At 39.7% G+C, this 26014-nt stretch overlaps 1 protein-coding gene across 1 annotated transcript in view; it reads left to right on the forward strand.

Annotated features, from left to right (window-relative positions):
* The window catches only part of tmem91 (transmembrane protein 91), a 60663-nt gene that overhangs the window by 27972 nt on the left and 6677 nt on the right, over positions 1-26014 (forward strand). Inside the window, exons 2-3 of the mRNA XM_017698614.2 lie at positions 13385-15044; positions 21197-21343. Coding sequence (XP_017554103.1) covers positions 14634-15044; positions 21197-21343 — 558 coding nt within the window. The 5' untranslated portion in view covers positions 13385-14633. The remainder of the gene's footprint in view (positions 1-13384; positions 15045-21196; positions 21344-26014) is intronic.

Genomic DNA, 26014 nt, shown 5'->3' on the forward strand with positions numbered 1-26014 from the left:
CCAGATTATTAACAGGTTATTAACAGATACCGTATATATATATATATATATATATATATATATATATATATTATTATTAACAGATTGGCAATCAGTCAGGATTTGTGCAGCAGGGATTCTAAGAATGTATTTTTGAGTAATGCATGCTGGGTATTGTAGTAAGAGAGCACAGATGGATGAAAGCATGAAAGTGGTACAGAATTATGGGTTCTGTTAAAATGATGAGGCTGGATAGTGCAATGCTGAGTTACAGAGCACTACATTAACCTAACAAATAACACATTACATGATTGTTTTAGGCTGGAATGATCCTTTAAAGATTGACAGGCAGCTGTGCTAGCGTTCTTCCACTGTCAGAAAGAATGCTGAAAAATGTGCTGTGTTGAATTTACTCAATAAATGCGTTCATGAATATATTATACAATATATAATGTCAGCAAAATTATTGCCGAAAGTAAATAAATTGATATAGGAAATTGTGTTGCTGTAATATGTTTTATTCAAGTGAAAATTTGAATTGAGTAAATGAAATATTACTTTTTCTGGTGTAGGTCAACTACAGGTCAGCTCCACCCCCAAAAAAGACTGCTGGCCTTGCACAGTACTGCCAAGAAGGAGGGCACAAGAGGGGGATAAACGAAAGATATAATGGGGAGCAGCAGTGGTCCGAATAGTGCAGGCTTCAGCACGTGTCCAGCCAGCAATTACTCAGCCCGCTCCTGCACCCTCACTGAGCACTTCACTAATAGAAGCTGTTCAGATCCCCTACTGCTCAGTGAAATATACATTAGGCTTTTCCCTCCCACAGAAACGTAGATGGAAGCACAATATAACAACAGCTGCAGGGATCTTTTTGGAGAATGGCAGAGGAACATGGAATTTGAAATGAGCCACACAGCACATTGTGTGCTCAGTCAACAGACAGCACGTCAATTCAGTGGAGTGCCAAGCTCCATTTGATCAAATGAAAGCGAAAAAAAAAAAAAAAACAGCACACAATAAGATGTTCACGTGATTTCACAGCACTGTTGGAAATTCTACTAAACCAGCCCGTAAATTCGCAGCCAAAAGCAAGAAATTGCTTAACCTGCCTTTGTCTTTGGTACTGAATGTTATCTGTCAGCCCTGCATCTCTTAAAAAGCCCGGAAAAAATAAAAAATACACACAAACACACACACACACTTACAAAAGCTCTGTAAAACCAGCCATGCCCGTCTGTCAGCCCTGCCAGCCTGTACAGTCGCACGCCACAATCAAAGGATTTGAGAAAAAAATAACCCACAAAAGCAAGAGCAAAGCTTGTGTCAGCAAAAGATGCATTTCAGACACAAATTGTGTCACTCACCTGAACACACACACACACACAAAGCTCAGGCCTATAAGAATTACAGATTTTTCACACATTGCCTACAGTGCAAAAAATGGCGTGAATTATCTTAAATCTAGATGATATATTTAATTATTTCCATTTTGAGGTTATTGTATGCTTATTTTAAGAATATTTAGTTTATTTCCACAAATTTCAAGTTGTTTTCAGTGACTTTAGTACATGTGACAATACAGACTCAGAAACTGAAGAAGGATCCATATGCAGATTTAATAGTAGAAGGGGCAATCCAAAACTCGTGGTCAAAAAGTATAGCAAAAAGGTCAAAACAAGTAAATCCGTCCGAAAACCAAGCATTCAATACAAAGGGGCAAAAGGCAAAGGCAAAAATCCAAAGGTCAGGCAGAGAGTCAAAAACATAAGACAGGTGGATCTTCCAACACGCCTTGTATGCAGACACAAGTGAACTGGCAATACTTCACACTGCCTGGCTGAAAGGAAGGGATATTTAAGCAGTGGCTGATTACTGAAATAAGGTGCAGGTAGTTTGGTTGGAAGAAGGCTAGTACTCCGGGGAGTGAGACCTCTGGTGGCCATATAGCGAATCGCTGACAGTACATTAATTTATCTAACTAATATTAAACAAGCCAAATACCTGCCAACACAGAGAGATAATGTAACCTTAATAAAATTCCTTAAGAAGTGAAAAAATGTATTAGGTATATTCACTGGATTTAGGACAATTTAATTTGCTGAGACACAAATGAATGTCTTGTAAATATTCAATACGGAACAAAAGTCTGGAAAATAACTTTTACTGCAGAGTCACGAACTTGCATATTTAAAAGACTGAGCAAGAATACTAGAGTATGGAGTTAATTCTGTGCCAAATGAAATAATAAAATCCACAGGCAAAATGTTGAGCGTCAAATAATGAGAGTTAAATCAAACTTAACATTTCTCAAAAAGATTACTACTCATTTCACTCATTTTGATGAGAACGTCTTGCTCATTTTGCCAGCCTTTGCTTCCACTTCTCCTAATTTTCAATTTTGCTGTCTATTGATCAATTGCTTTGGAGTGATAGGCCCTCTGACACTTAGCCACACCCATTCCATGAAGTACCAGCTGCCCCAACATGGCAGAAAACGTCATGCTGGGTGCAGGATTTCCAGAATTGCACTGGCATTTCCAACATTATGAGCAACGTCCATCATATTCCTTTTAGGTAGCTGATGAAACACATACTGCGTGTCCTGTGTTACCTTGTGTAAAATGATATAACTGTTGACATTGGTGACATATGATGAAGATCTCTTAATAATAATAATAGTTTTTATTTATATAGCACTTTGCATGCCGGTGGCAGCTCAAAGTGCTTTACAGACAGGTGATAAAACATAGTTATACAAGAAATCATTAGGATTTATTTAGAATCAGAAGAAAATGAAATGAAAGATCAAATTAAAAGATAAAAACCATGAGACATAGAGTTTTAATTAAATGCTAAGTTAAAGAGATCCATTTTAGGTGCTTCTTAAAAGTGAGCACTGAGCTTGACTGTCTAATAAAAGGTGGAATTGAGTTCCACAGTTTAGAAGCATAATAACTGAAAGAGTTTCTCCATGTTTTAGAGAGGGTATGTGTAGAAGGCCACTATCTGCAGATCTTACGTGTCGGAACATAAACAGACAGACACTCTGTGATGTAAGCAGGTGCTAGCTTTAAAGACTGGTAGCAGAACCTTAAAATCTATCCTGAATGATACAGGCAGGCAGTGAAGTTCCTTTTAAAACAGGAGTGATCTGATCTCTCTGGTTAGGTCTTGTTAGGATCCTGCTGCATTTTGTACGAGTTGCAAGGGTTGTATAGTTTTCCTAGGAAGTCCAGTAAGAAGACCATTACAGTGATCAACTCTGCTTGTAACAAATGCATGAGCAAGTTTCTCTGCATCACTCTGAGATTGAAAAGAAGATTTCAGTCTTTTTTTAATTGTGACATCCACTGAGAAATATCTGACACACAGCTGGTTAGTCTGTTTACAGAGTCTTGGTCTTCAGAAGGAATAGAAATGTATAGCTGGGTGTCGTCAGCATAGCTATGAAAATGTATACTATGCTTAGCTTTTGAACAAAGCTGTGCCACCTTTCAGATTTGCAGAAGCTAGCACTAAGTAGGTGACACTAAGTGTCATCTAAGGCTAACTAGTTGGTCCGGTAATGGAACTCAATTACTAAAACATCTAACTTCAGTTGACTGCGTTAATGAGAAGCAGCATTCTGTAAACTGGGGTGCTCAAACAGAAAGCAGGTTTCAAGAACTGACAAAAAGGGATTCTGTTGGTAGTAACAAGAACAGATGACATGACAGCCTTTATAACCCCAAGGACGTAATAGCCGACCATGACGTGTGAACTTTATTCCTTTTGTAGTGATTAAGCAGCAGCAGTAACTTGTAGATTTTCCACTCTTTACTGTGTTTATGCCAGTGTTACTGTATTTCCTTTGACCCACAAAACCACAGATTCCGTGATTTCCTCCCCAAAACACCTGATCAGCTCATCAACTAATTACTGAGCTGGTTTTAAGGAAAGTTAGTGCTAGCAGCTATGAACCCAAAAGATGATGCAGCTTCGTTTGACAGCTACTTCAATTTCCAAAATATGTGTTTTACACAGAAGACCTGTCACTCCAAATCAGGTGATCACCCTCCTGTAAGACCCACCCCCTGTGACATTATTGCAAAAATTAAGGCAAACAAAAGATTTCAGAAGCAAACGAGTGATGCTAGAGTAAAAAAATATACTGGGAAATAAAGCAAAACAAAGACAAACAAAATAAAGTGATTTATATGATCTTTTTGGAAAATTAAGTCTTAATTTAACTCTCATTATTTGTATTTTGGACATTTTTTATCACAGAATTAGCAGATGGTCTGAGGGGTCAAACCTAGAAAAAGTGGGAACAGCATTTACAAGATGAGTGGCATTGGTAATTTTACATATTAATGTGTCATTAATGTGTTAGCACTCCTCTTTGCTAAAACTCAAAAAGTTTCAATAAAGCAATGAAAATGTTTTTAACTTCTTATTCTCCAGGGTATATTTTGCTTTTTCCATCTGAGTTTACGTGACCAAATCCTAAGGCAAATTATTCAGTAACTGCATGAAATAAGTGCAAATTATTTATATTATTTATTTATTTTAATTTTTGTAAAAGCGCCCCTCGAATTAACAGAAAATGTGTTTTATGATCACACATATCGCTATATGCTTACAGTTTACAATTGAAAGCCAAAAATCTTAGATGCTCTTTGTGTTATTTTATAAAAATCATTTTTATAGAGCAGATCACTGAAGAGACGCCATCTGTTTATAGTTTATAGCCCAGATTTGTGGAAAAATGGGTCGCCTTCCAGTAGAAAAGCTGAGTTCAGCTTCTTTTATTATAAGGGTTCAAAATGACATCACCATCTATTTGACTGGAAAGAAAACAGTTACAGCCTCATACGACGCACAGCTTCTGAATGTAGCTTATGAAATATGATAGTGCATTTTGGAACCACTGGTGGTTCCAAGGAGTTTAAGAGGTTAATGATATGGACCTTTTATGATACAGTCATAATAGAAATGGTACACCAAAATTTGCAGAAATGTAATTTAATTACATTTTTGTGTACAACTGTAATATAACAGAATTATGACAGAGCACCCTGTTTGGAACTTCAAGCCAACATAAATTTATATTCACCTTCTGCATATACAACTACAAACTAATGAGTTTAGTCTCACATCATTTTCCATAAGAAATGGAGCAGGATTCTGACTGTCCAATCACCATGAGTTAGGTGTGCGGTGCTGATGCAGTCAGACATGTGGACAGGTAAAGGTTAGAGATGAGGGGCAGATGTCTCCCCTCGCTACAGGTGGCCATCAGTCTGCGCTGTCACCTCGGATTGTCAGGGCTGACAGACAGGGAGCCATCTGTGGAGAGAGAGAGAGAGCACTCTTCTTTGAGACTCACCCAAGACCAGACTGCTTCCTTGAGACCCCCCAGGACCCTCCTGCCAGAGCTACTGACACACCTAGAGAACACAGACAGATCTGGGCTACCAGACAGCTTAGCCAACATTTATTACTGGCTTGAAGTTAAGAGGTCTTAGCAACACATTAGCATAAAAAGTTTAGAGCATCAATTAGGAAAAAATGCACATCAGTATATATTCTTTTTTGTAGAAGTCAGTGACATCTTGAGTAGAGTCCTGAGACAGAGCCACCACGGCTGTTTTCCATTTCTAACAATCATTAAATAAATGATTGACATTTTTTGCTTCATATTTAATGATGTTTCCTATTTTAATGAGGACAAATTTACATGATAGGATGGTTTCAATATACATTTTGTTGCCATTGGTTTTCTTTGGGTTCAGTATGACCCTGGGCTGTTTTAGTTGTATAAGACATAGGAACTATCCGTATTTGTTTTGGTTGTTTTGGATGTCATACCTGTAGTAGTGTGAGAACCACTGACATGATGTGGAGGAAAACAAAACGTAATTCCCACCAGAACTTTGATAGTTCCCAGAGGTTTAAACTGACCCCATAGATAAAAGATGTAAGATGTAGATGTAGGGTTAAATAAAAATTAACTAAAAATGACAAAAATCATTAGGTCAGGAGTCGGCAACCCAAATATTAAGAAGAGCCATTTGGTCCTTTCAACAAAAAAAATCAGTCCACCTTGGGAGCCACCTCTTATGTCAATTTTACCATCTTGGCTGTAAATGTGTCTCAGTACGTGCTATAGGCTAAAATATAAACAAAAACACAGACTTACTTTGCACTGCTTTAAGCTGTAGCTCAGCTATAGCCACTTTTCTCACATCTCAGTCAGGAAACTTTTCTGCAAAATGTCTCTCAACATTTCAAGTTTTATGAAGCTGAAGTCGCTTCTCATTCACCAGCTGCTTCTTGGAATTTTCCCGTTCCAACTTAAATGAAACCTGAGGTGCCGGAATGTAACTGCTGCACCATTTAATGTGGAACAAGGACAATGGGAATAAGAAGCTGGCAAACGAGAAACTGACTTCAGCTTCGCAACTTTTTAGTTTGACAGTTTCTTGTTGCAGATTAAACGTATCAAGAAACTGGCTAATAAATGCAAATAAATCCATTAACTCCAGCATTTAAGACCATTTATTGTTAAAACTGTGTTCAAAAATCACCAGAGCTTTATTTTACTGCAAAGGAGGATTATTTTATTTTTTAATTACAAATCTAACTCTGCGGTGGAGCCGCAACAGGGCGGTAAAAGAGCTGCATATTGCCCACCCCTTGATTAGGCCTTCAGAGGTTCTCCTTTGGATGAAACAGCAACACATCTGTTGCCAAAAGTATACCTAAAGTTTAAATTGGGTTGATGTAACATACTTTATTCACAAGCAAATCTAAATCAAAGTGCAGCTTCTCAGAAATTCAGAGTCGCCAAAGGAGACAGTGGCAGGAATAACTCTTATTGTCCTCTGGTGTGCAGCAGATAGTGAACTAGCGAAAATTGCATGGAAGAACAGAACAGCAGCAAGTGAACAATCCATAAAGATTACTCACATTCTGATGACAAATGTGTCTGGCTGACAAAGTAAACATAAACACACACACACACACACACACACACATTTTCTAAGCCTCTTCTCCCTCAGGGTCGCGGGGGGGTGCTGCAGCCTATCCCAGCGGTCATTGGGCGGAAGGCAGGATACACCCTGGACAGGTTGCCAGTCCATCGCAGGGCAGACAGACAGTCACTCACAACACTCACACCTAGGGGCAATGTAACATGTCCAATTGGCCTGACTGCATGTCTTGTGGGAGGAAGTACACATAAACAGTGCAGGGCAATTCAAAGAGAAAACACAACTCCCGGTAACAACGAGGGCCATCGTTGATCAGATGCTATACTCGCCCACCGATGGACAGTCAGAGTGAGAGAGAGAATACCTAAAGCTTTTAAAGTCAAGGCTTGCAGACTCTTGCCCTCATTCTCCTGGATGTATGTCCAACATAAACGCTTGGACCGGTGCCTGGTTATATAAAACACCTCTTTCGTTTGAAACACAACTGTTATATAACCAGGCATTTGTCCAAGTATTTATGTCAGACATATATTCATGAGAATGAGAGCCTAAGGCGGCAGACCTTGGCTTTAAAGGGTTCTGGGAATTCTACCTCGCTCCCTTTTTCTTGGCCTCTGCCAGTATATTGACTCGGCTGTGCTCCAACTCTTCTGGTGTTTTTAGGTGAGCACCTTAGAGACTAGAATGAGGAGAGTGCTGGATGACACGGTGCACATCATGGGCTGGAAGCTGGGCCAAATGCACGGTGGTAGGGGGGTGGAATGATAAAGCAGTGAGTTTTCAGTGTTTGGAATCCATCCAGCCCTTTTAGAGAGTGCAGCCTGCACAATTCAGCCTCCATCTCCTCACAAATGTGACCTGTGACCTTAAGCTGTTGCTTCCCACCTTTGAATCAGCCACGTGCCCAGAATAGACCACTCACGCAAGTACATGCATATGAGTGGAAGTGCTACAGGGTAAAGATAGAGTCCTCACAAAGCAACACCAATTATGTAGGTACGGTGACGATGACTGTGTTTCCGTACAGAGTTGGCACCAATTGTAACAGCATTATATTTCATGAGGAAAGACTGATATTGGTTAGCTGATAATATCAGTTTATATTGAGGTCCAGTGAACTAGTATTGGAAAAAATTCCACTGATAAAGCGAGGGATGTTTGAGATGCTAGTATTTGAGTACTGAAATCACTACTCAGGTACAAAGTATATGAGCTGTATGGACCAGGAGTGATGTGATTTTTGCCTGGAGCTGCTTTTCAGAAAGTTGGAGCATTCTTCTCTCTTGCTCTGAAATCACTCCAGTACCACTCCACCCGTGAGTCCCAAGAACGTTAAAGAAGACTGTGTTAAAAGCACATACATGTGTTTGCCCTCGGCAGATTTCTAGATTGGGCCGTCGCTTCAAGCCCAAAGATTCTGAAATGAGTTGTTTGAATGTTTAACTAGTATTTCAGCCATAAATAAAATAATTCATGAAATAAAGTATGTAGTGTCTTGTCCATACATTCACGACATGAAATAAATAGGTGACACTTTATTTTGAGAGGTCCTTTTTAGATGAAATAAACAATCAACAGACTCTCTGTAACATGTCACCAACATATCAGTGATGAGGCACAAGTGAATACATTTAATAGATTATCTAGAGCTTTTAAACTAACTGTAAATAAAATTTGTTCATAATCTGTTGAATTCAGCTGTTTTTCACTTCATCTGGGGTGTCCAAGTTCATATCTGTAGATGTTAACATGATAGATCACTGAACAGGTTTGTAACAGGATGGTACAGACCATCTCAACAAGCTGTTATAGAGACACTGCTGGCACTATTCTGCAGGTGGATTAGGTTTGGGTTGAGGTTATGGATAGGGTTTTGGCCAGAGTGAGGGTTAGAATTAAGTTTCGGGTTGAGGTTACAGTAAAATTAAGGGCCAGGGTGAAGATTGGAGATTTGGTTAAAGTTAGGGTTAGGTGTTGTGTAAGTTTGGCAAGGTTAGGTCTTACGTAGTGGAAGTGACATATTAACAAAACATCTACTTAATGAAAGTAATGTATCAACAGAACATCTACAAGATATTTACTTCAGTGTATTCAGATGCTTCACTACTGCTACTTCACTGATATATTGTTGGTATGTGACTGATACTCTGTTAAGCATTAATTAATCATTTACAAAGGACCACTCCAAATAAATAAGTGTGGATCATATGGAGCGGACATTGAGCAGGGTGTCTCTTACGTGTGAGCGAGGAGCAGGCAGGGAGTCAGAAATTGAAAACCCAGAGCGGTGCTGGAGTGGAGTGATTACAGAAATGAGGAGTGGAAATTTGTGCTGCTCAGATTTAACTGGGGTTAACAGTATGTTTACCAGTCCAGAACCAGCCGGTTCTGAGACGGTTTCTTCCCCGGGCCATCAGGCTGCTGAACAGCAAGTAGTGCTGGTGTATTGGTCTGCAGGCCTGTCACTGCACCTCTTGAGTCATCATCTCCATGGACAATCTAAACCTCATCCACACCAACAGACTCACTCTGATCTTACTGCACCTTCAGTCCAGCAAATCTGTACTTACACATATAGATTGACATCTTGTACATCTTCTATCCGTATCCTGTACAGTCTGGAAGATTTCTATATCAGTATTCTGTGTACCTGCATCTCATTTATTATCTACCTCAGACTAACTACACATACGGAATGTGAACAGCAGCACATTTCATAGTTTAATTCCATAACTTATTACTGTAAAACTGTACATTGGAATAGTGCAATACTAGTGTACACTCACCAGCCACTTTATTAGGTACAATTCAATTGCTTATTAACACAAATAGCTAATCAGCCAATCACATGGCTGCAACTCAATGCATTTAGGCACGTAGAGGTGGTCAAGTCAACTTGCGGACGTGCAAACCGAGCATCAGAATGGAGAAGAAAAGTGATTTAAGTGACTTTGAACGTGGCGTGGTTGTTAGTGCCAGATGGGCTGGTCTGAGTATTTCAGAAACTGCTGATCTACTGGGATTTTCACGCACAACCATCTCTAGGGTTTACAGAGAATGGTCAGAAAAAGTATCCAGTGAGCAGCAGTTGTGTGGAAGAAAATGCCTTGCTGATGTGAGAGGTCAGAGGAGAATGGGCAGACTGGTTCGAGATGATAGAAAGGCAACAATAACTCAAATAACCAACCAAAATCTCTGAGGAATGTTTCCAACACCTTGTTGAAAGTCTGCCACGAAGAATTAAGGCAATTCTGAAGGCAAAAGAGGGTCCAACCTTTTACTAGCAAGGTGTAATAAAGTGGCCAGTCACATGTGTATGTGTGTGTGTGTGTGTGTGTATATAGTGATTAAGTGACCCTTATTAGTCCCACCGCGAGGAAATTTTCACCTACACATTTAACCTATCTGTGAAGTGAAACACCACATACACTCTAGTGAGCACACACACACACTAGGGGCAGTGAGCACACTTGCCCGGAGCGGTGGGCAGCCCAATTCGTAGCGCCCGGGGAACAGTTGGGGGTTAGGTGTCTTGCTCAAGGACACCTCAGTCACGTGCTATCAGCTCTGGAGATCGAACCGGCAACCTTCCGGTCACGAGGCTGGTTCCCTAACCTGCCCACATATATACAGCTTTTTCTTCTTAGATATATATATATATATATATATATATATATATATATATATATATATATATATATATATATATATTCACTCACTTTCCACCTGCGTAAATGTGATATGACAATAAATGTGATTTGATTTGTTTCATCTCAGGAAGACAAAGGAAATATACAGGCAAACAATTCAGTGAAACATGCTGATTTTGCTCATATTTGACACTAAGTATGTGTGTAATGGTGCCTGGGGCCTTTGCTGCTCCGAAACATGAGTGGCTGAACATGAACACACTGCCAAGGACGCACTGCTGAGGATGTGGCAGAGAAGGCAGAGATAGCAGGCCTGTATTGCTAACTAGGCCAGCTAATCCACCTGATGTCAGCTAAGTCCAGAAACAACGAAAAGACATGTTTTGGCAAACAACATGTTGGTACATTATCCGCTGATCAGAAAATACTTCAGCATCCAGCAGAAACTTTTTAGCTCATTAGTTTATCTGAAGATGCAGCCTAGCATTGCAACATTTATCTTCGAATGCAACAGTGAGCTTTAGTGTTAGCCATTTATCAAGGCTGTCAGCTGATTTGTCATCACAACATGGAACATATTCATAAAATGCAGCTAAACATATGGTGGCATTTGCAATACCCTCCTGTGTTAATAAATAAAAGAAGGGTATAATGAAAAAAAAAACGCCAGCTATGTTGGTATAAAACAAATCTGAATAGTCTGTGCCGTTGACATTTTATGCTCTGTGATATCAGATACACAGCATGCAATAGTGGTGATAGACCTGCTGAAATATTAAACACATATTTGCTTTTTATATGGGTGCTAGCATTTCTGCTCTTTCGTTCTACGGGGAAGATGACTTTAAACTCCATTCTGAATGTTTGAATGCTGTATTGCATTAGTCTTCCCAGCAACTGCAAAGATTAGCGAGAGCCACAGACTCAAACTGAGCCTTGTTATGAGCCATGCTTACCAACACAGGATAATCAAACTCTCCAGACATAATTTCAGTTTAACATTTCTGTCATATCTAGAATTTCAGGACAATGTAAACAAACCTGGTTGTGCACCTGGCTGACTTGTCATGTCATTCATATCTCTATATTTGTCCGTTCCAGGGAACACACAATTCAGAAGCCATGAAGTATCACTGCCTTATTAAAACATGCAACATGAATGAACAAGATTTTTTTTTTTTATTAAAAAAGGTATTGGAGCTTGAAATATTTGTCTGAATCTGTCGGAGCCTGACTGCCAGTTCGTTTTGGTCAGATTCAGATGTCATTTTCCAAATATGTGTCAGGCTCAGGTCAGATTCAAATATCACATTCAAATTCTTACAGCCTGCCTCCTATTTCTACCCTGCTTTAGGTTTTCTTCTTACTTTATTCTTCACTACTTTTACTACATTTACTACCTGAAATCATTTTTAATCTGGCACAATGGAATCACTCACTCAGCACCAAGGTCCACAAGGCCTATGCTTGAGAGAAAACAGAACATATATAGTGAATTGATTCATGAGAAGTTTAGTTTAGTTTAATGTGTTTGGCCAAAATTGTTTTTATATCGCTGCTGTCGGAACAAAACCTTGTATTTCTATTTTTGTCATTTTTCAGGGTTTGACATAATTTGAAAATGCCTGATGGCCTTTATATTGTGTGTAAATTTCATGATGAAAGGATTAAAAGAAATGACTTGGAAAAGATTCTGGTTCCATTGACTTACATTAAAAGTAGAGTATGTCTTTTCCTTCTCCTGTAAAGTTGCCATTTTGGAGATACAAGGTTTTGTTCTGATAACAGCTGTATTTTCTATATGTTCTGTGCAAGGAGTTCTAACAAAGACTCTGAGTTTAAGGATTAAACATGTGAAGTTAACATTTCACTATATCAGCACTGCACAGCATGAGAAAAGCACAGTGTGGAAAGTTTTCCAGACTAGAAAATCTTAGAAATCTTTGAAATGTTGCTTAAAATCATTACTTGTTGAATAAATGAATTAAACTCAGATTTAGAGTCAATTTTGGACAGCTGAGTGTTTGATTATATCGTAATTTCATATTAATTTGTTTTTATTTATCTGTGCTGTAATTATGCTTGTACTGTCACATAGTAACCGAGGCTATCCAGTCTAGTTTTGTTTGACTCTTTGTCTGACTTTGGGTCAGTTTGGGTCAGTTTAGTACAGAAACTTGTTGCACTTTCTTAAAACATAATAATGTAGGTCAATTCAGGTTCAGACAGACTTCTGTTGGACATGGATCAGGTTCATACTCAAATCCAAATGCTGTGCATTGAACAGGGTCTGGCTTGGATTTGAACCAAAATTTCAGGCCTGATTAAAGCTCTAAAAAGAATAAGTGAAGAAAATATTCACGCCTGAGGATCTCATGGTTTTTAGCCAGTCTTTAAAGAAGCTGCTAAAGTGACAGTCATCATCCACTCACACCCATCACAGCAATTATTTCTGCAGATGCTATCATTTTTTCAGAATATTTAGCCCCTTAAAATTAGCACCATTATCAATCAGCTTATTTTGGTCCGGCCTACTTACATAAATTGTGCACCTTGAGAGGAACTACATGAATGCTTGGGCCTGATGTCCTTTGATTCAGCATCCACTCTCTGCCATGGTCATCCCTCTTTTTCCAAGTTTGAGAGGTCATTGTCCGGTCTTCTGACGCAGAGTCACTGGGGTGTTGTTGACCTGGAATTCCACTGTGTCTATTGAGCATCACTATTGTGAATTAGACAGCACAAACACTGTATGTGACCTTGTTCTCTTTTTGGTAGTGCAACACGGGACTCTGAGACGAGACGAGAGAGTGAGTGAGGCAGAGAGAGACATCAGTCACGGCCCTGGACAACTTCCCGCCTGTTTTCGTCTGAAGCTCGGGCTGAGAGAGCACAACGCATTAAAAATACATGTCCCACAGGAGAGCTCGGGCCAGCACACATACACAAGGCCATAAATCAATACCTGAGGACCATGAATTCTTCATCATCACTTTCCCTTCCAGCACCCAACTGAAGAAGTAGCGAAGAGACCGGCTGACCAAAGGATTTCAGGTTTCAGGCTACCCTGAAAACATTCTGCAGAACTGAGAAGAGAAGCAAAACAACAAAAATACATATTGTTTTGCTTCTTACAGCATTTGTGCAGCTCATAACGCTTTCAACAGCCTGTCACTGGTCTTCAAGGGCATCTTATTTGCCCTGATTTTTGTTTGCTGTTTTTCTGATCCAGCATCCCCAAAGCAAGTTTTTGTCGTACCAAATGTATATTCCCCCCAGCCCTGATCATTTTTGTGAGTTATTACCATTTCTGTCATAATTATCTGCTTGGAATTCAAAAGTTGTGCACTCTGACCACAGAAGCCCATTATAATAAATTTTGATTAGCAGTTGGAACAGACAGTCAGCTTGAGCCCTTTAGGGAAGCTGGCAGTTGAATCTCTCTTCTACTCTTTCCCATCCTGAAGATAGCATGGAATGATGAAAGGGTGAGTTTTCAGTGCTAATCAAGGCTTTCCGTCACTGAAAGTGACTTCCATTTTTCCCTCCATGCAAAGCAAAGCACATTAGCATATTTATCAGATACAGAATCCTCCCATCATGGGAAAATGTGTGTGCCAGGCCCAGTGTTCGACCAACACGGCCCGGAACAAATAGCTCCTGACATGTGAAGAGAGCGAAACCTGCAAGAGCTGGAGGAGCTTAAAAACACGACGGAAACAGCCGCTCTCCTGACGCAACCTTGGTGGGCTGGAGAAGAGGCGAGGGAGGGAGGGAAGGGGGGTCAGGGCTTTCGTAGGCCTCCGCTACCCCTCCCCTTTCATGATTCATGCTTGTATCTGCGGTCTAAGAACAAGCGATGGAATAAAGCAAAAATTAAAAAATTGGATTAGAGATGGATTATTGTTGCCACTAAGGCCAGTGCAGAATAAAGCTGGACACTGCATTCAAGGGAGCTTTTGTCGCTCAGCGTAAATTGTTCTGTTAATGCGGTTGCTTCCTCTCCATCTGCACCCCTTAACACAGAATGGAGAGTCAGGATGAACTGGAACACCCACTCTTGGCCATAAGCCCCAAGCACTCAACCGAAATGGGTGGACTCTTCAAGGGTGCTTTGGTGAGACGTGAAGAGGAAAAAAGAGCGCCCCCACTGACATGGGGGAGCTACTGCACTTCCACAGACCAACAGCAACAGCAGCAGCAACAGCTGCTGGACCCAGGTTCCCTACCCAGTACCCTGGAGTCCCTTTACCCTCCTGCTCCTGTCTGGGGCCCTGCAGACTCCCTTGGTCTCCACACCAAGGAGTACCTTGAAACCACGTTTGTGGACATTGGTCCTGGGTCGCCTCTGGAGCGGAAGCTGCTGGCAGAAACCAGAGACATTCACAGCGTGTCCTACAGCATGGAGGACGAGGATGACCTGCTGCCGGATTTTGAGGTGAGGCTTAAGTGTATCATCCTCAGGTTTTGTTATTCTAAAAGAAACTGAATGTACTAAGACTTTGGGAATATTTTGCACCACTCAGCTTCATGTTCATCAAAGTTCATCGAAATATTGATTTGACAGTTTTCTTTTCAAAGCTACTGTTAAAAGCACAGACTGAAACTCTTTTGGCCCAAAGGTGGTTCAAACACCTGACAGGTTTGAGTATTAATGAGAGCTAACTTCACAACAAGGTAGCAATGGGACTTCTAGGCACCTCATGGTTCGATTCAGGCCAAGATGTGATAGCTTTGGTAATTAGATTGTAGCCTAAACTCAGCGCATTTGTTATATCCTCATCTAATAGATTTAAACGAAGTGAAGAATAAATTCTTTTACATTTTTTATATTTATTCTTTTAATGTATCTCTGCTGATGTTCTATATAGATGCATCTTCAACACATTCTCTACATGGTGTTCATGGTTCTCCATGGGGGCAGTCGTGGGCTGGACGTTAGGGAACCAGCCTTGTGGCCAGAAAGTCGCTGGTTTGATGCCCTGAGCCGACAGGACATGACTGAGGCGCCCTTGAGCAAGGCACCTAACCCCCAACTGCTCCCCAGGCGCTGTGGATAGGGCTGCCCAGCCCTAGTGTGTGTGTGTGTGTGTGTGTGGTGTTTCACTGCACGGATGGGTTCGATTAGGGAGGTGAAATTGTCCCATTGTGGGACTAATAAAGGTCTCTTAATATAGAACCATTCTTTACTAAAGAACCCTTGAAGAACCATCATTTTTAAATGTGTAGGAATATCATTACCATAATATCTACCATGCAAATATAACCTTTTTATTCATTATCCAAAACAACCAGTGAACCTTACACGTGTTTTATGAGTTTGTATATATATACTGTTGATAACTGTAAAAAAAAAAGTGTTGAATCTGAAAATAATAACTTTTCTATCTCTTTCTAACTTAACTATTTCGCACACTGCATGTACCCCTCTCTGCCTTGTATAGATTCAAAACATGTTAAATTTGCAAAGTCGTGTTCTTTGTAGGGTCATGTTGGCTATGGTTTCTGACCTTTCTTTCACCTATATACATTGTGACAATTAGTGACTTAAAAACATGAAATAAAAATCTGATTATTAGTTCTTTTTAAAAAAATTTTAATCAATTCAGGATCTTTCATGATAGAATATCAACACATATGGGAATTGAATATTTTTCCCACTCTTACAAAAAGGGTAAAGTGTGTGGACCTTAGCATTATTCTTAAGGTAGCACTGTTAATAACACATACACAAATCAGCGCTAGACTATTGCGAAATGACAAAAAAACATTCCTTTTGAAAAATTAGGTGTCCCCAAACTTTTGTCTAGCAGTCTGCAAACAAACAGAAGCTTATATGGCACCGCTGGCTTTACTGTTATCTTTTCAACCAGACTCCAAAATGCAAATCGAAAAAGGCTCAATCATGTATGTCAACAATACAACCGGCATTACAACACCAGCTGGGTCTGTTTCCTATTTCAGCCTGCTCTCTTCCTAGTTGTTGTGGTTGTGTCCTGACCAAAGGAAGGGCTAAGACAATGTGAGGTCACTTAGTAAGTATAGACACATTCACTTTGGGACAGGATTGGGTGAGGTGAGATGTGTGGTGAGGGGGGGGATGAGGATGAGGATGAGCTTTTAAATTGAAAAATCAAAAGGCATGAAGCAAAGCGAGGGGTAAGCTTGGGCAGTCATCAGCACATCCAGCACAATCATTTAAAAAAGAGCTCTGCATCCACTGCTGTATAGATAATAATGCCTCAGCGCTGATGACGTCCGCGCCAGCCACTATTTCATACGCCAGTACTCAAGGAGCGGGTGTGTAAAATAGAGTCTGTGATATTAAATTCAGTTTTCAGTCCCCTAAAATGAGTTAAGATGGAATAGAGATTTGGTTTGGTGTAGGTTTTTGCCATCTATGGGGCACCTTTGAAAAAGGGCAACAGAGTGGAGAACATCAAACTCCTCTGATCCGACTCAGAACACCTGACAACATTGCTCTCCCTATTCCCTTTGTGCCACCTCAATTCTGACACATAAAACAGATCAAACAAATGCACAATGGCACCACATCCCTGTGAGAAAACATAGTCATCATGGAAATCATTTGTCACTCGGTGGAATCGCTGGGCTCCTCGTTGAGCCGTGCTTGCGGTTCTTACTGTCACTGTTCATTACTATTCATTGTGTGCCAACAGTGATTCTCACCAGGAGGTCGAGTGTAAAACTGCTACATTTGCAATGTTTCACAACTAGTAAAGCATTATAACCTAAGCCCAAAGTACAAATTGCCTAGAGGAAATGTCCCTGACTTACTTACTACTGGACAGGGCTTGATGTAAAGGCTAATTCCTTCTATTTAAAGAAAAAAAATGGCATTATTCAATTGGCCAGATGTAAACAAAGTCATTCAGAGTGGTTTGATGTGAAATGGTTCATTGTAGAGAAACTCTGATTTCTTAACAGTGGTGGTGATAGGAGTAGCAATGTCTTTCACTCATATATAAACATTTTATTCACTTTCCAACACAACCAGTCAACATATGCATGGTGTTATATGTAATGTTGATGATGGTAAAACAGTAGTGAACCTGAAAAAAAGAAAAAAAAAACTTTAGGGCCTCACAATATATTGCATGTACCGCTTTGCCATAAATGGATTTAAAACTTTAGGCCAAAACCTTCATCGAACACCTCAGACATCAGGTTTATTTGTAACCATAATGCATGACACATAATTATATAATAAGGTTCTGTGAGGGAGCTTTTAGAAGCATTTACCTCGTCAGGCATCTGGTTCCTAACACCACCCCTGTGAACAATTCTGATTTGGTAAGTTTCTCTAGAATGACGCACTTCACATCAGACCACTGAGCGACTTTGTTTACGTGTTCACTATTTCAGAAATTTAAAAAAATAATAATGTTGGAATTTGTGAGTTATTTTCACTTAAATTATGTAATCTTTGTGAAATGTCCCTCTGGAGATGAATGTAAGCACAAGTCACATTATATCAACTCATAGTCAGAGACCATATCAGGGCTTCACAAGCCACATTTTCATCGGCATATCCTTAAACGTACCATAGAATTCATTTATTCGGTATGTTTAATTGTTCTCTGATATCTGCATAGAAGGTATGTGATTTTGGTCTGGGCTGAAAATGCCCAGATGTGGTTTTGCATGTCCATTTACAACCCTGTGATTTGGTCCTAGAATGAAAGAAGCTGTTTTCTCTTTATTGATGAACTCAGTGCTGATTTGCAGGTTTACAGTGAGGCACCGCAATGGCACACAGAGAGGAAAGATATTGAAATAGAGGCTGGGAGAGAAAAAGAAACTCTGTGTAAAGAGGCTAGCATTACCTATACTAGCTACCAGCTTTTAATAAGCAAATTACAGCTTACAATGCATCTTTCAATCTATGAGAGTCTGTCAAAATTGAATTGTCAAAAATTGAATAAAATCACACAGCATGGCAACTTACAGGTTGTGGTTGGGGTTGTAATGCTAATAAAAGCTAAAACAAATAAATGCAAAAATAAATAAAATAGCAATTGTTGCATGTGCAAAAGTTTGGACATCCTTTCCATTGTAAAGTCTTAAAGGACTTAATTAACTCACTGACCAGGGTGCCCAAACTTTTGCATCCAACTGTTTATAGCCATGCCCATGAGTTGAATTCTGTATTAATGAGCCAGGTTATTAAAACCTGGCCATTGTGTGCTTCATGGGCTAATCTTTTACTGTAAACCATAGCCTACAGGTAACAATGTTGCTCGGTGGAAGAGTTGTTTATTGTAATATCATTTATTTCTTTATTGTTGGTGTATTTTGTTATATTCTATTTGTCTGTGTTTTAATAATAATTAATAAGGTAATAGTATACTTGAGCCATGTGTTAGAGTCATTTCACCATGGTTAAATGGTGTTGTTAGGCACTACATGAAGCAGCCTTGTAGGATATTCCTTTAAACAATGAACAAAAGATGAATAAGTAAATAACAGTTTAAGAGGTTACATGCTACGTTGCTTGTCAGCTTTGCCTACTGTATTCACATGGTATCAGTGAATGTACTGGCTGATGATATATTACATACATAAATACATTAACTAATAGGTTAAGTAACAAGGAACTTGCCCAAGTTTACCATCATATTTATAATTTTGGCAACCCTTTCAAGTTCAACCCTTCTTCAGATATTTTGGATCATCCAAACACACCACTAAATGCTACCTAACCCGGAGTCCTGATAGTTCTCTTAATCTCTGTGAGTCTCTATCTCTGCTTTACACCTTTACCTTAATCCTGTCCCATCACCAGACAATACATGTGTCATCGACAGCACCTTTTCATTTTCAGGTAGAAGCCTGAGATCGTCGTCGAGAATGTTCTGCCAGCTTCTCTTTCATTTGTTTATTGTGACAATTCAATTTTTAATTTTCCTCCCTGCTAAATTTAATAGCCTTTTTTTATGCATTCAGCAAGACACAATCAGCAGCATGTTATATGAGATAAATGGTGCGTGAAGCACATCTGGAGGAAATTACGTTTTTTTTCTCTCAGAGTGACTGAAACAGGAGGAATGTTCAGACAAGGTCAGAGGGGAAGAGACAGACTGAAAATGTAGCTCTTTTTAAAAGAACATGAGTCACGATTCGCCCGAAGGCAAGCTCTGCTAGTGCGCATTTGGCATAACCTCATTCAGTCACATTACCTAAGAGGCACCAGACAAAGTTTATTCATTGTTCGGGCAGATGCGTTTGGAAGAATACAGGAATAATACATTCACAAGGATGTTTTAGCAGAAGGCAGAGGACAAACCATAAAGCAGAACCCAAGTTGTTGAAACTTTCCAGGTGTGCCAAGCAGATGCTGAGAATCAAATCTTATTGCTACAAAATTTCTTAAAGGAAAAATTATGACCTTTAATGCACATAGTATTCCTGCTAAATCACATTAAAATATTAAATTGTTATTTTTCTGGTTTTGCTCACAGTATATTTCTAGGTAGGAAGACACAAAAAATGTTAAATGTTAGATGCATCCAGAATGATGAGCAGAGCTGTAGATGATTCTTTATTGACTCAGAAAGCTATAAATGTAACATCCAGAATGCCTTGTGTTTGAAACAGAGTGATCTCCGATAAATTATAAAGAGATTACAATAAATAAGTCAGTACAGCATATTATTTATCAATTAATATGTTGTTGGTGTTCCCAAAAACCTTTGAAATATTGATGAAAAAGTTCTTAAAACACACCCTGGTGTGAAGTTTACAGTGTTTCAATCTAAATTGTAATAATAAATAACAACAAGGCCTGCACTTTGGCCCATAAATGTTAACAATCGGTCAAAAAAAAGGAAAAACACACCTCTACAGTAATGCTTTTCTGTCTGCATCCCTGTGGGATATGTTAGCACTACATTATTCCCAGGACCATATTTTTTTGGCCATTCTAGGTTAAACACAGACAGCTGTATCTTGTAATGATGAATGGCTTTTTTTGATGCTTGTAACAGACATTAACATATATTTTACCATATAGCAGTTTTACAGTGACTCTTTCAGTAAAGAGTGCTGACATAGAACTGCTTGAAACCTGGTTAGACTATGGTTCATATTCACGGTCAGTGATATAACTATAACATGATTGGTTGATTCCACTGTCATTTCCTAGGTAAGAGGTTAATTTGATGTATTAGGCCTTCAGTTTAGCTCCTGAAGTCTTAACTAATAGGAGAGCTTGCTTGGCTGTGTTTACCAAGATACCACCTCAAAAGAAATCCTGATTGGGTAATTTTCTGTTGTTCCCAGCCAAGACTTAACAATGAAATAAGAGTGTTATTACGACTCTTGTAGAGTTTAAATACAATAATCATGATGACTTAGACAAAAAATAAATAAATAAGTAAACAAAAATAACTAAAAAATTACAGACATGGATTTTTTATTTCACAGAAATCGTTGAGGCCCTGAGGATTTCCCACTGGTTATTATTAGTAGCTGATTATTTTATGTCTGCCAACCATTTCCTCTGTTTGTTGTTGGCAAGCCCTATTATATTTTCGCTCCAGCTGTGTCTTGTGTCTCTGTGTCTCTCAGGACTCCTCCAGTGACGACTTCAGTGACACGGACAGTGAAAGCAACTTTCCACTCATGATCCCACAGGACTACCTGGGCCTGGCCTTCTTCTCCATGCTCTGTTGCTTCTGGCCTCTGGGCATCGCTGCCTTCTACTTGTCTCAGAAGGTACAAGCACCTTTACTATGCTGTCTCAATCCCTTTTAATATCTCACAAACTTTTATCAGCGCAGGCACTGAGGCATATACACGCATTTCGGATGTTTTGTGTGTAGAAGCATCTGCAGTTTGCAGTCGCCTGCTAACTCATGAATACAGTTTGTGGCCAGTGTGGATTTGCATCCAGGTCTGAATTGTTCACTCAGGCCTGTGTGTGATGGGTGGCATAAGTACCTATCAGCACAACCTTTCGACTGCTATCCTCATGCTCTGAATCATCTTCTTCTTCTTTCGGCTGCTCACTTTAGGGGTCGCCACAGCGGATCATCTGCCTCCATCTTGCCCTATCCACTGCCTCCTCTACTTTTACACCAACCATATCCATGTCCACCTTAACTACATCCATTAACCTTCTCTGAGGTCTAGATCTTCTCCTTCTACCCGGCAGCTCCAGCTCCAACATTCTTTGACCAATATATCCACTATTCCTCCTCAACACATGTCCAAACCATCTCAACCTGGCCTCTCTGGCATTATCTCCAAACTGCTCCACCTTCACTGTCCCTCTGATCTGCTCGTTTCTAATCTTGTCCAGCCTTGTCACTCCCAACGAAAATCTCAGCATCTTCATCTCCGCTACCTCCAGCTCAGCCTCCTGTCTTTTAGACAGAGCCACAGTCTCCAAATCATACATCATAGCAGGACGCACTACTGTCTTGTAAACCTTCCCTTTCACTCTTGCTGCTATCCTTCTGTCACACATCAGCCTCCACCCACTCCATCCTGCCTGCACCCTCTTCTTCACCTCTTTTCTACACTGTCCATTGCTCTGGATGCTTGACCCAAGATATTTGAAGTCATCCACCTTTACGACCTCTACTCCTTGCATCTTCACCTTTCCACCTGCCTCCCTCTCATTCACACACATGTATTCCGTCTTGTCTCTACTGACCTTCATTCCTCTCCTCTCCACACTCCTGCTTTTCCTTCTCTCTCTCGCTGCCTTCTAACCCGCCTTCCTCCTCTGCTCTTTGATGGTCTTCGACCTACAGTAGTCCAATTTCCACTGGCACCCTGCCGGTCAACAGCACCGGAGGCGGTCGTTGTTAACCCGGGCCTCGACCGATCCGGTATGGCAATCATATCTGTGATCCGCATGATAGTTTTGGCACAAGATTTTACACTGGATGCCCTTCCTGACGCAACCCTCACCATTTATCCGGGCTTGGGACCGGCACAAGAAGTACACAAAGTACACCCCTAATGGCTGGTTTATGCTCTGAATCATCAAGGACATTAAAAACTCAAGTGGTTCTGTTCCCTCCATGAAACATTAGAAGAATGAGAGGTGGTATACAAGAGAAATGAGACTGAAATGTCAAATCTGGAATTAGAGGGAGAAGGTGGAGTGAGAATCATAAATCATGGTTCATGGTGGCAGTTATTATTGTGTTTTTCATCATTCAGCATAACAGGTTTCTGCAAATTCAATAACACAGAAATGGATTCACAGGTCATTGTATATTTATGTTTGACAAAATAGGTTTTATTTCTGTCTGAAATGCTAAGATATCAGTTCTGTCTTCTATCTCTGCTCGGTCACACCAATTTAGTCTAACATGAGACTAAAATACAGATTAACTGCTGGAATTGCTTAATTCATTGAGTTTATGCAACTGCAAGTCTTGTCCAGATATTGTACTGATTTTGGGCATTTTGTTATTTATGTTAAAAATCTATCGCTGTGTGACAATTGGCTCAGAGCAACAGGTGATGTTTGGTGAGTGAGTGCAGACATCATGGAATTATACCTGTGGATTTACACAGGATTACACAGAGATTTGCAGGATTATGCCACCAGAGAATCAGCATGGCAGACAGCTAAATAAACACGCACTGATGTGGTTGTACTACAGGACGGATGTCAGACTAGTCCACTTTCTTGAGATCAGGAAAGCAGGCTTACAGCTCGTTCCTGTTAAAGGCTTGATTTGAGTTGATGGGCTTGGCAGTAGGGTTACTAAGTCTATCTGACAGCAAGCCAGGAGATTTTTATTTTATTTGTCATATTTAATTTACAGTTGTATGCAAAAGTTTGAACTTAAATGTGCAAATTAAAGAGCACAATTTCTATGTATTTGCTGAGTTTAACATATTGGAAAGAAAGAAATATAAAATGTGCCATAACTTTTGCACAGGCCACAGTTGTTTTTGTTTTTTCCAATATGTGAAATTCAGCAAATAAACAGTAACAGTGTGTTAAAATGTGTCTGTTTTCTGTAGAAGATGTATTAACTTATTTTCACTTACAAAAAACTAAGCAAAAAACAAAAAAACACGTCATTTGACCAGGGATGCCAAAATCTTTTATACAACTGTATTCATTCATTTATTTATTTATTTATTTATTATTAATTTCGCTTAAGTTACCAAACTATGGTGAAAGTGGCAGCAGTCATGATTATCTATCATAGCCTTTACAAGTAGTGTTGCACCAATACGGATACTGTATTGGTATCTGCACCAATACTTGTCCTTAAGCCCTAAGCACTGGTATTAGTGATGGGGATACTGGTACCTATGACTGACACCATGAAGCAATTTCAGATGCGTACATTCACGCCAGTAGACAGAACTTAACATGTTGTGGCGTGGGACAACAAGCAGCAATAAAAACACTCATGGCAGAATCTGATTGGCTGAGCTGCTTCTTTCAGATAGATAGATAGATAGATAGATAGATAGATAGATAGATAGATAGATAGATAGATAGATAGATAGATAGATAGATAGATAGATAGATAGATAGATAGATAGATAGATAGATAGATAGATAGATAGACCACATCCTATCTACAAGCATATATACAAATAGAAAAAATACAGCAATCTGTGATAATATCTATAGCCTGAGATGAGAGATGCAGTGCAATAATGACTGTACAAGAATTTACAGGTAAAGGCATATAATGACCACACTGAATGAATGAATAAATATGTGCATATAAAGTGTCTAGTGTCCACATGTGCAAGATGCGCAATGAGGTATGCAGAAAGTGCAATATGTGCAGCACGCTGTCTATATGTGCAGATGAATAGAGAAACACAAGATAAGCATGAGATTCAGATTCAGTCCTCTCTCTTCACCCTTCTCTGCTGGCCCCCTGGGAAGAGTTGAACAGCCTGATGCCTCTGGGGACAAAGGATCTCCTGAATCTTTTGGTTGAGCAGCTCTGTGACAGCAACCTGCCACTAAACATGCTCCTCCTGTCCATGATGATGGTGTGCAGTGGGTGGCTATGATCCTCCATAATGGAGCGCAGTTTGTGTAATTTCAGTCTAGTTTGTGTAGTTTCAGTAATCAATCATCTGCCAGTGTGGTAGTTTACAGTCTGAGTTAATGTTATTGAGAGCAGAGGAACCATCGTACTCTCAGCGTATTGATAGCCTTTAGTCTTGATTTAGCCTTCAGCATAGCAGCCCACTAGTTGGACCAGTGTGTCCACTAGCCCTGCCTACAGTGCAGCTCTGTCTATCACTCACTTAAACCAAACCAGAAAAAACACTGACATTTGCTGACACTGACGGCATGAATGACTGTGATATTTACTGAACAGACGCTCAGAGATGCAGCGTGAGTGAAAAACATGCACATATAAGACAAATGACTTAAGAATTTTGGATGTGAAATAACATTCAGTTCCGTTTTCGAGCCAGAGAAGCTGTTGTGGGCTGATGTGTAATCACAGCAGGTTTATCAGTTTACTGTTCAGTTCTGTTTTTAACTGTTTTGCACAAGATAATTTACATTTATATAAGTTATTAAACATGGTTCTTATTACTAATTATATAATAGTAATTACTAAATATATATAGTACTAAATATATATATATATATATATATATATATATATATATATATATATATATATACAGTCATGGCCAAAAGTTTTGAGAATGACACAAATATTATATTTTCCCATGATCTGCTGCCCTCTGGTTTTTATGTGTGTTTGTCAGATGTTTTTATCACATACAGAAATATAATTGCAATCATATTATGAGTAACAAAAGCTTTTATTGACAGTTAGAATGAGTTAATGCAGCAAGTCAATATTTGCAGTGTTGACCCTTCTTATTCAGGACCTCTGCAATTCTCCCTGGCATGCTCTCAATCAACTTCTGGATCAAATCCTGACTGATAGCAGTCCATTCTTGCACAATCAATGCTTGCATTTTGTCAGAATTTGTAGATTTTTGTTTGTCCACCCGTCTCTTGATGATTGACCTAAGATCTGGGGAGTTTCCAGACCATGGACCCAAAATCTCTATGTTTTGTTCCCTGAGCCATTTAGTTATCACCTTTGCTTTATGGCAAGGTGCTCCATCATGCTGGAAAAGGCATTGTTGATCACCAAACTGCTCTTGGACGGTTGGGAGAAGTTGCTCTCGGAGGACATTCTGGTACCATTCTTTATTCATGGCTGTGTTTTTAGGCAAGACTGCGAGAGAGCCGAGAAGCAACCCCACACATGAATGGTTTCAGGATGCTTTACAGTTGGCATGAGACAAGACTGGTGGTAGCGCTCACCTCGTCTTCTCCGAACAAGCTGTTTTCCAGATGTCCCAAACAATCGGAAAGGGGATTCATCAGAGAAAATGACTTTACCCCAGTCCTCA

Source organism: Pygocentrus nattereri, chromosome 7 (genome assembly GCF_015220715.1).
Source record: "Pygocentrus nattereri isolate fPygNat1 chromosome 7, fPygNat1.pri, whole genome shotgun sequence".
NCBI lineage: Eukaryota > Metazoa > Chordata > Actinopteri > Characiformes > Serrasalmidae > Pygocentrus > Pygocentrus nattereri.